The sequence below is a fragment of the Phocoena phocoena genome, chromosome 3 (assembly GCF_963924675.1).
Source record: "Phocoena phocoena chromosome 3, mPhoPho1.1, whole genome shotgun sequence".
In the NCBI taxonomy this organism is placed as follows: domain Eukaryota; kingdom Metazoa; phylum Chordata; class Mammalia; order Artiodactyla; family Phocoenidae; genus Phocoena; species Phocoena phocoena.
The window spans coordinates 38,726,881-38,738,888 of NC_089221.1; the positions used below are offsets into that span (position 1 = coordinate 38,726,881).

Sequence of the window (12,008 nt, forward strand, 5' to 3'; positions counted from 1 at the left end):
TAATCCTGTCTTTCGGTGTTATGCAACAATTATTTACTAGGTTATATTGTCTTGAATCACACCTCACTGCCTTCCAGTGTCAACACTTTGTGTAAGCCATTTGGTCCTTTAACTTGAGTTATTCATTTCCCTGTTTTCTTAAACAGAAAGTTCTAATTTATTTGCCTCTTGATGCTTTAGTACAATCCTCCTCATTCCATGATATGGAGTCCACTGTCCAGATTTTTCTGGATCTTTCCTTCTAGTTGGTGGTCAGCATTGCTTCCATTGCTGTTTGTCTTCTCAAGTTTGCGTCAAGGAATCCATTGTACATAGGGAAAACCGAACTATGCACAGTGAATCAGTAAGGCTCTGAATGAGGGTTTAAGAGGTTTAAAAATGGACTGAACCCTCTGAATGAGGGCTGAGAAATTTTAAAACTCTGTTTTAACAGAGCAGCTGTTGATCCTCACCTGAAGGTATGAGTTTACTGACAGAAGAGACCCCAGATAAGCAGTCAAAGGCTCACCTAATATGATGAGACAGTAATTAAAAAGTTATATTAAATCTGTTTCTTAATCCGGGGTCTCACTTGATAAACACAAAAATCCTCACACCCTCCTAGATGCTACTTGAAAAGGAAATAAGGCAAAATTTGTAATTAGAACAAATCAAAATAATGGGGCAAACCTGTTTTGTTTCAAGTCTAATCCACCTGCATCTCCTCTCAGATTCCTGAATAACTTAAATCCTTTGACTTTGAGAGTCTTTTGTGGCTACGTTGTGAATACATATCACTGTCACTACTCAAGGTCTAAAAACAGTACAGATGTTTCTTTGGAAATAAAGTAATGACTTAGCTATCTATCAGTTTAAAATCATGTTCTCATTGTACTGACACAATATTATGAAGACTGGGCTCAAGATCTTTTATCATGTGTTCGGTAAGTCATCTGAACACTCATTTCTCCTAGCAGAAATTGATACAGGCTTCTGTTGTTGGTTAGGTCTATTTTAGACTTTTATTTTTTATATATATATTTACATTTTTTATACATCATTGGTGAGTGTATTATAGGACGATTATTTAAAAATTGGTTAAATATTTGTTGAATAGCTGTGTCACAGATGCCCTGTAACCATCAATGAGCAAAAAAAATAACAGTCGTGTGTCATATTACCATATACTTGATACCGATATTGGGAAGGATGCTCTTCAATGAGTTGAGGCAACCAGTTGCGTCCAAATGATCCATTACTGCATGGGATGTTAGAGATGTGTTTGGATAGTCTCTATCCAAAGTCCATATTTGTCTAGGAGATGCAAACATCTTTAAAGAAGCTATTTACAATTAATTCGCACATAAACCTGCAATTTACTTCATTTTTTTTCTGAGATTAATCAGAACAGTAATGTGTGCCTCATGAGTGTTGGACGCGATGTGGCTATACCTTAATGTTTTTTAATAAAGGTTGTACTTTTTCAAGTTACTATGCCTTTAGTTGTCTATATTTCTTTTGCAGATAATACATATGTGTCAAGTTCAGAAAATGATGAAGATGTATTAGTTACTACAGAGCCAATTCCAGTAATTTTTCATCGAATAGCAACAGGTAATAGGAATACACAATTTTCTTAAATTCCAGGTTAATATTTTCTTGATTATAGGTAGCTTTGTTTTTTGGTTTCTTTTAACCCATATAGTATTTATCTTTGGCATCTATAAATCTGGTTTTCCATACAGATTTTCTATTTAAAGTCATTAATTTGTTTTTCAACAGTTTTTAAAATGCATAAATTAGTACTTTTAAAAAGTCCCATTTAAATGCCTTATGCAGAGATTTGCTTTTGTGAAAATATTTTCATTCATAATGATACTGCCAGACAAACTGAATATTTAAAAAACATACTGAAGGCAACGTAGATCCCATGAAATATATAGTGAGAACTGAAGGAATTTGTACTGTGGCCGCTTCAGTTTGAGCACATTTTTATGGGCGATGAAAAATCAGAATAGTTTGTATGTAATATAATTCTCCAACATAATATAATTTCAAAATATCCCTTAATTTCTCTTGCAAAGGAAAGAATCATCTATGGGGTGTTTTTATACTGAAACTTATAAATATTTGGTAAATAGTATACTGAAAACTAAAATGATTCTTTAATTATAACTTTCAGAATTAAGAAAGACAAATGACATTAACTGTTGCTTATCCATAAAATCCAAATTACAGAAGGAAAATGGGGAGGTATGTAAATTACATTTTATGTTTTATTATATTTCTTCAAACAGTATAGATGTATTTGAGATTTACTGTGTATTTGTAGTTAATATCATCATTATTTAGGTTAAAATTGCGTATAGTGAATGAAGTACACGCTCCTGGCTTAGGGACTTATGTATGGGAAAGATGGTGGCCTAAAATTAGCTACCTTTCAAGTAATAGAAAGAACATCTGGTTTAAATCTAAATAAAGTGCATACAAAACCTAACTTGTTCTCTGTGTTTTCATCAAATAATGTAGTTGATTGAAGAGCACTTATGTAACATATTTAGAATAACCGTATGTTATTCTAAACTGTATGTTTAGATTAACTGTATGTGGTATACATAGTTTCGATCAGACCCTGAAAATTTCATCTGTAAAAGATGATCTTTCTAGCTAAAGGAGCACAGAGCTTGGGTATAGTCTTATTATTTTTGGCCAGTGTTAAAACAACAACAAACTTATCCCCTTTCCTCACCTTCAAGAAATTTACTTCAATCTGTAAGTAAATACGGGGACATTAAACAAACAAAATGAATGTGGTGGCACCCGACAATTCTTTGGTTTTAAAACTATGCACTGAATGCAACCCTACCTTCCCCTCAGTGTTGTACCATTCATCGTGCTCTTCAGTAGCCAAACTGAGAATCACTGATTTAGCATTATTGCTGCTAAAACCAAAAACTGTTTGTATTTTATAAAACCCAAATTCCCTTTTCTAGGTTTTTTGTTTGCCTTAGTAATTTGAAATTTGATCTAGAAATTTAAGGATAATTACAAAACATTGAATTAATAGATTCCTGTGTCTAAAAGCAGCTACCTTTCTCTTAATTATTTTAAAAGGGTCAGGGATAGGAATAGTTACTTTAGATGAATTTTCGTTGTTTGTACTTTAGACACATAACAGATACGGTTCAGTTAATTAGAAACTCAAACTTCAAGTTCAAGCATATTTAATTAAATATCCTTTTGAAATCTGAAATCTAAAATTATTTCTACAAAGTTCTCTTCATAATGTGATTTGTATTTATTTTCATAATTTGAGTTTTATATTATTAGATTCAAAGTGCCTTTTCTTTCATACCATTATGTGGTGTTGGCAGTGGAAGTGAGAACAGTCTGGGATAAATAACGCTGAGGAATTTTTTAATAAGAAATTGAATCAGTGTGAGCTGCTCAGATGTTTTATCAGAACAAACCCAAAATTGTAATTGATTAATGTAGCTTTTTATATACATCAAATATTAAATTGTACAACTCAAGACCAGTGAAACGTACATAGAGCTTAATGCACCCACAAAATTGTCTCTTAATACCTTTTTGTTTTTGGTTTGTACTGCACCAACAATTCTTTCATTTAAAATCCATGTGGTATGCATAAGACCTGCCTATTATGGCCACTTGTTACTTTAGTTTCAGAAGGAGGAAAACTAGTTTGACCATTAAAATTGCCTTCTTACTATTATTATAAGGAGTCAAGACAAAATAGTACGGTGGAAGAAGATTCTGAAGGAGATAATGATTCTGAAGAATTTTATTATGGAGGACAGGTAAGCACACCAGCTCCTCCAAATAGCCACTCTCAAAGGTAGCAGTAGCCATACACGGTCTAGTGGAAATCTGTGCTTGTCATCTAAAACACCTGTGTGGTGTTCAGGGTTCTGTAACTAACAAGGAAATTTCTATAATTTGTCTGTCGCTCATTTTCTATATATTTTCAGAAATTAAGGTTACTTTTGCAATTATTTGACTGTAATCATTTATTTACATTGAGGTTGTCTTAACTTCATTACAGATGTTTTGCAGACAGCATCTTATTATGCTTTTAACTTTTACATTTATTAAGCATATTGTGCTCAGTCAATAGTTTGAAATGGTGACACTAATAAAAGCATGAATTGTTAGTTTTAAATAGAAGGTGATTAACCTTTATAAAAACTGATGGGCCCTAATTATCGAGCATCCTCATTATTTGTATTCATTATCTTCCTTTTCCTTCTATACTAAAGTGTTTGTTGAAAAATTGTTATGAAGAAACATCATAATTTATATATATGAAAATAGCATAGCCACATATGCATATATGTGGAAGAATTCATTATATTTTTCCAGAAGAATGTTAAAATTTTAAACTGAGCATTTGATTTTAGGATATGGCTATATAAGTTGTCTTGTTCTGTTTCTGTAAACTTCTTGATCCAATATGCTTTGTAACTTGGATAGTTTAAGGGAAAGGTAATATGTTAAAGAGATGCTTTAAAGCCAGTTATTATTATGTAAAGAATGCAAGTCAATTTATTCATTCAGGATCAGAAATTAGTAATCTGTCAATCAAGTGTATGCAAGGCAGTAGAGGTATGGACGGACATAAATAAAACTAGGTTTCCTGTCTCCAGAATTCCTTACTAGGAACGGGGTACTTTTCCTAATGATTCTTTAACCAATATAACGCTCTAACATTCTGCAAAATAATTCTTCCAGTTTCGATTTTTGTTTACACTGCTAATTCTTACAGGGGGAAGTAAATGTTTTCTTCAGTCTAGAAGTTTTTCAGATTATCTGCCACTTCACTCCTTTTAACATTGGCATTGTCTTCGTATCAAAGTAGTCGAATATTACGTTTTAAGCATAATAAATTCTACTAGATGTACGTGAACCTAAGAACTTTAGTGAATATATTGCTGAACTGTCTATACTTTTTCTTTTTTTTTTTTGCGGTACGCGGGCCTCTCACCGCTGCGGCCCCTCCCGCTGCGGAGTAACAGGCTCCGGACGCACAGGCTCAGCGAGCGGCCATGGCCCACGGGCGCAGCCGCTCCGCGGCTTGCGGGATCCTCCCGGACCGGGGCACGAGCCCGCGTCACCCGCATCGGCAGGCGGACTCCCAACCACTGCGCCCCCAGGGAAGCCCTGAACTGTCTATACTTTTTTCATGAAGGCGACAGAGAAAATGCCCATGGCAGAACTACAGGGTCACCTGTCCAAGAGATTGTTTGTATTTTGATTTTTTTGATTCTCTTTACCCTAAGTCATTTCTAAATTATCCCTTTTCATCAGGTGAACTATGACGGGGAGCTGCACAAGCACCCCCAACTCGAAGCTGATTTGTCGGCAGTGAGAGAGATATATGGGCCACATGCAGTTTCTCTCAGGTAAATAAATAGCTTCGGTGAATACAACTTAAAATTATTTGGAAAGTCACTGGAATTTTCTGTTGGAGTTAAGTGGAAATTTCCTTGGGCTTAATTATATTTGAAAGTATATGAGAGTCTATTATGTTTCTACTTACACAAAATGGCATATTTATGGCTATGATTTTTTTTGTGTGTACACATGGTTTAAGATTGCATTGATTTCATTAAAGAAATTAGTTATTTTTGGAGAGTTAGTCTGATAAAATATCAGTCTTGAGTGGCATCATAATCAATTCCCGTAACAGATTTGGCCAGCTGAGCCCATGTTGTTATCATAAATTAAGGACATATTTGTGTGAACAATAAAAGTAAATAATGCATAACTGCTGGTATCCAAATCACATTGTGACATGTAATCTGGCCCCTAAAAAAAGAAAGGAAAAAAAGACATAAGTTTGTGCAATGTGTGTTTGAAGGATAATTATTTTTTTTGTTGCAGTTACTTAATATATTATTTGGTGATAAATTTCCAGGCCACTTTCTATTACTTTAATCATTCAGAAGACCCCCACCATCCCTATTTAGACTTTCTTTTCTCTCCTTAATTTAAGAAAAACCCTTTTCTGCCATCATACTTGTTTCCTTCCATGAGTCAGTTCTGATGTTTCAGATTTTTGTTATCTTCCTAAAGGGTGGTCTCCAAGTCTCCAGACTCCTCTCATAGCCTGACCTCAGTTCCAGCCTCATCCACCCAAACCAGGATTGTTTCTGTTCTCAAAACGTGCTATATTTCCCCTTGACTTTGTCTATTTGCCCAAGCAGTGCTTCCCTCTCAAACCCAGTTGTTCTCTTTATTCAAGCCCCAGTCTAAAGGTCAGCTTTCCTTTGAGCCTTCCTTGAATCTCTGATGCAGATTGGTTATTCTGCCGTCTGCACTCCCATCACATTTGGCTCTTAATCTCATTTGTTAGTCTCTTCATGTCTTGTTGTTATGGGTTTACTTCTCCCCCTCTAGACTCTGAATTCTGTGAGTGCTGGGGCAGCACACTTTTTTGTTACTTGCCTTTATTTTGTGTTGGTTTGGTTTTCAGTCCTCCTTGTACTCCCGTACTTAGCCTAGCACAGGGCACATGTGAAATATAAGCTGGGGGCTTCTTGACTGTTTTCAGTGGAACGTCTGTGAAAAATGTTCATATTATCTGGTTATATTCTTTTCAGTGAACATACGCAGATTTTGAGAGAGCAAACGAATACTTAAGGGAGTATAACACAGCTGTAATTTATAATTGCTAACCGTTTCATTTTACCTGCAGAAACTCACAACCACCTGTGGCCTAAATAAGCTGGGATCGTACACCCGGACCCTCTCCCTCCTGCTCATAGAGGGATATTAGGCTACAACTGAGTGAGGGTGATTGGGATTATACTTGGAAAAGCAAATCTGCAATTTCCAAAGTTTTGGCAAATTAGCTGTGATCATTTCACAATTGATCTATGCTCTGGCTCCAGGATAAGGAATATGGAGATTCCATAAGTATTATAGAATGAATAAATGAAGAAGGCAACAGGGACTATCAATAAATTGTCCAGGGATTCCCTGGCGGTCCAGTGGTTAAGACTCTGTGCTCTCACTGCCGAGAACCTGGGTTCGATCCCTGGTAGGGGAACTAAGATCCCACAAGCTGTGTGGCTCGGCCTAAATAAATAAATAAGTAGTCCAAAACAATGACTAATCTTTTTAACTTTAGTCAAACTTTGGTTGAAAGCTTAAAACTTTAATCGCAGTAGTTTAACCTTCTCCCCCATGAAAGAAAAACGTCTGTATGTGATTAATTCAATACAACATAGAATTTAGCTGCTTTTCATTTGAAATATGTATTTTTGTTTAGAGAATCACTTTACCACACATTGATTGCTTTTATAAAGCTTTTTTACATATATTTCCATGCTATCTAGGCCTCAATCATATCATATATATATGTATATATATATGAATATTTTTGTTTCTTCAGCAAGCATTTGATAATTTCTTATATTACCATCATGTGGTAAATACTTATAATTTCTATTAGTATCTTCCATTATTAATAAAATATTGATAATTTATGGACTGTTGAAATTAGATAAATATCTGGAATTTCATTCAAGTGAAGTGTCTAAAGTCATAAATGGTTTTGATTATTTTCCCCTTGCCTCTTTCACTTACAAGTTTTGGTCCAATTTAACTCTCAATGAATGCAAGCCATGTTCTTGCCTGCTCTAGATTTTCTCTAACTACAGAGGATGTTTCCAGAATAAATAACCTCCCAGAGGCCTCATGATATAAAGGGAAATCACAGCAGGACTAGTGTGATTTACTTAAAATAAATAAGAATGAATTTACTGTCTGGTCTCAAATACTGTGGCTTGGACATATGGGAGAAAGGAGTAGGTAGGCCTAAGATCTTGGAGTCACCTTCTTTGCAAAGTTTTAAGTCTATTGAAAAGAGACTGTTCTAATTAGCTGTTCTTTTACTTAATTGAGTTTCATAAGAACTTAATGGAGTTTGAAGAGCAAAAGTACCTCAATATGCATAATATGCTATTTGCTGTCATTTTTTTTAATGTGACATCTAATGAGAAAGGCAGCTAACCACATCTGAGTTCACTTTAAGAGAAGAAAATAACAGAGATTGCCTCAATTGAGGCAAAACTCTCTTTTAGTAGGTTGAGGGAGGTTATAGAAAAAGTGACCGATGATAAATTTACTACTTAAGTAGCTAATTTTAGCTCTACCTGGCCAAATCATTCAAAAGCAGCATTCTGGCTGGGTTGAACCATACTTGGAAACATTGATGACAATTCTGATTCACAGGCTCTTGTGCAGGAAGTGAGTTAGGTCTCTGGGGGAGCATGGTTAACCCCCTGATCAGTCTGCATGTGTCTCATCTTGAATCATGCAACAAAATGACGTTATTTTATGTTTTTATTATAAATTTACTCCTATAGTCATGTATTCATTTAAAAAATGATCAGTGCTATTGAAAACAATTTGAGACTAATATTTTTAGAAAGCAGGAAATTACAAATCACAAAATTCTCATTTGGTTGGGAATGAAATGATTCTGATAATTTGCTGATGATGTTTCAAACTTTTACCCCAAATAAAATATCCTTTGCTTTATGATCATCCATCGTCCATTTAAAGAACTGAAGGCAGCTGAGTAATATTCCAATCTTTGTATTGTGGCTAATCTTAAAGTAGGTCGGAAGATTGCAAGATTTTGACTATTCACTTTGATCACTTTTTGTGGTTGGATGATTGTAATTTTGGAGTTGATGTTTTGGAGGACAGGGCATGCAGAGGATTTTTTTAAGGTTTGAGGAAGCTATACCACTGAGAGAGAGAGAGAGAGAGAAGAAGGAAAGAAAAAGCCACATAAATCAGGGTGGACCACTTTAATTTCTCTGGATTTCCATTAGTAGTGGGCCAGTAGGACTACTTAACAGATCTCTGGTTCTCCTCTTCTGGCAGATGGCAGGATTGTATTTCCCTATCTCTTTTTTTTTTTTTTAAATTAATTAATTTATTTTTTCGCTGCGTTGGGTCTTCATTGATGTGCGTGGGCTTTTGCGGTGAGCAGGGACTACTCTTCATTGCGGTGCGCGGGCTTCTCCTTGCGGTGGCTTCTTTTGTTGCGGAGCACGGGCTCTAGGTGCGCGGACTTTGGTAGTTGTGGCACGCAGGCTCAGTAGTTGTGGCGCACGGGCTCTAGAGCGCAAGCTCAGCAGCTGTGGCTTTGCACGGGCTTAGTTGCTACGTAGCATGTGGGGTCTTCCTGGACCAGGGCTCAAACCTGTGTCCCCTGCATTGGCAGGAGGATTCTTAACCACTGCACCACCACCAGGGAAGTCCTGTCCCTACCTCTTATAATATCAGCAGTGGACACACAACTAGTGTTGGCCAGTGAAATGTGAGCCAAAGTGCTAGTGTGTGAGTTCCCACATCTTCAGTACTCCACCACTCTGGACCCCTTGGCGACTACAATGAATAGCATTCTTTCTAGTCCTCTGATTCCATAGTAAGCAGGTAGTGTGAGTGAGATATAAATCCTTTTTTTGTGCGTTAAACCAGTGAGATTTTGAGGATGTTTGTTACTACAGCATAACTTAACCTACACCGAAGTATGTCATTCATCAAAAGATCTTGGGTTGGATGTTTGTAATGTCCTTTGCAGCATTACTGATTCTCCCGCTTCTGCCTCTGGAGCCCATGGAAAAGCAGTCTGAACTGAAAACCAGGGGAAAGTGATGGCAGGAGGCACACAGAAGAAAGAGACAAACAGGAGACTATTTTTCAAAAACACTGTCATAAAACCTAGATGCAAGCTTCAGAATGTGAGATCCCAGACAGTCACCTCTTCTTCCAATGCCTGTGCTTTCCTCAAGCAAAACCAAGGACTTTTGAACGGAGGGCAGAGTTGTAGCAAGTGTTTACACTGTACCTCTTATACACTGTTTATTTTATATGGGTTTCCTTTCTTATCTGGATCTAATTTTTAAATTCTTCTTAGCCCTGTTGTCCTTTAGAGAAATTTATAGCTACCATGAATACAGTCTTGCAAATGCTTTAATCTGCCAAGACTTCTTCCCAACTACTGAGTTTGCATATTTCTTGGCCCATTCACAAACATCTCTCCCACACTGAGCATGAAACACACACTGAGTAGGCATGCAGAGATAGACACACAAGCTGTTGAGTTTCAGATGTCATAGGAAGGTGTATGTTTCTTCACAAAATATATTTCTTCTCCAAATATAACTGACTAATTGTTGAAAGCAGAAATAACTAAATAGCAATAGAGGTTTATTTCCCAAGAACTTGTGATAGAGTTTCATGTATGTGTGTGTACGCATATAATTTCCTTGACAGTTGATAAGGGAAGGCTATCTGTCTAAAATATATTTTTATAACCAGCACAGTCCTGCTAATTTTGATCAGATAGTATTATAAAACATCACAACAGTATAATAAATAAGCTGTGGTTTTATAGAGAAAGGAGGACCAACATAGATGGTCTAACATTTAATATATTGTAAGTATGTATGTGGTATCATTAATGAGGATGTTGTCTTGATTAGTTCCACTAAAAAACAGGAGAATGAATTGCTAAGAATTCTAACACATAGTGCCCTCAACAGTGCATGTTCATAGAAAAATATATTTCATACATATGTTCTTAAATGAACTAGGTCACATGCAAGTAGTCCAAATCAGATGGCTGGATTTCAAGATATGTCAATTCAAAGACTAATAACTCAGATGCTGAAAAGAAATTTCTGGAGCAGTTCTTCTCAAGCCCTCAGTCCCAGAGTAAAACAACTGCATCAGATCATTTCTGTGTAGTCTCCCTTCTCTTAAAAAAGTATTCAAGTTCAATTTGATGTGAACTTTTCATAGTGAATAAATACAGGCAGTGCACGGAATTGTTTTGAATTATTATAAACCCGATACAGCATTCAGTACACAATCAGATGTCAAGATTCACAGTTCAAGTTGCATTCGTATTTCAAGCATTCGCCTTGATTCTGCGTTTGCTATTCATGAGATCTAGGGCTACTGAAAGATACTCAGATACAGAAGCAATCCTGATGGCTGGGCCGCTGCATCTGGACAGGCTGTAATCACGCTTTGTAATCTCGCAGTGGGAAACGTGAAATTACTGGCAATATATAAAAAGGGCATCACAAGGGAAATTGGTTTGCATATACACAGTGTTTTTGTGAGTTCTTTGAAGTGTGGCATAAAAACAAAAGTGTAACTATTTACAGATCTACACCTGCAGAATCCGGCTAATTGCAAACCTTTAATGCCTCTGCCTCCTTAAAATTCTGTATTTATGCTCTGCTGTGGTGAAGAAGAACACTTGTAACCCTTTAGTTACTTTTTTTTGGAAAGAAATTGATAGTATTGGTAACTGGGAAAATACTAACTTTTAACCAGAAAAATGCTGAAGAAATCATGTAAGGAATACTTCAGAATTCACATATTAAAGGTTTTATAAGGAACGTATATCACATTCTGATCATAACGTTATGATAAATTCCGTTGAAGTGATCTGGAAATCTATTTTTGAAGAAAACAGCTGTGGGTAAGGTTTGTGCTGACTTTTGTTATCTCTTGATTCCTTTTGCTCTGCCTCTAAACATACCCAAGTCTTGCCATCATAAATAAATCCAAAATTATTCTCGCCTCTGAAACTGGCAAAGATGGGAGAAAGAAATGCCTGGCGATGATGATCATGTGGAAAATGGTCACTGGGGGATCCTCACTGGTGCGATTATAAGTTGTTTTAACCTTTTAAAATAGTAACTAAACAGTATATATTAAGACTCCCAAATATAGTTATACTATTTATTTTACTCAGTAATTCTAGAAATTATTCTCTGGGAAGACAGCTGCACATCGATTTTTATCCAGAGAGCTATTTATCAATATTTATAGTGTAAAAAAGTTGAAAGCAACCTAATGTTGTATTACATAACTTTATTCATATAAATACAGACATTTAAATTTATGGTTTTGAAGAATATTCCACAATATAAAAAATACTCATTATAGAAAAAGTGAAAGAGCAGGACAAA

General features: G+C 35.8%; 1 protein-coding gene across 2 annotated transcripts in view; it reads left to right on the forward strand.

Moving 5' to 3' along the window:
- The window catches only part of PARP8 (poly(ADP-ribose) polymerase family member 8), a 177,813-nt gene that overhangs the window by 98,245 nt on the left and 67,560 nt on the right, over positions 1-12,008 (forward strand). For both annotated transcript variants that reach the window (XM_065875479.1, XM_065875480.1), the window contains 4 exons: positions 1,504-1,593; positions 2,162-2,232; positions 3,723-3,800; positions 5,308-5,402. In XM_065875479.1, the coding sequence (XP_065731551.1) occupies positions 1,504-1,593; positions 2,162-2,232; positions 3,723-3,800; positions 5,308-5,402 (334 nt within the window). The remainder of the gene's footprint in view (positions 1-1,503; positions 1,594-2,161; positions 2,233-3,722; positions 3,801-5,307; positions 5,403-12,008) is intronic.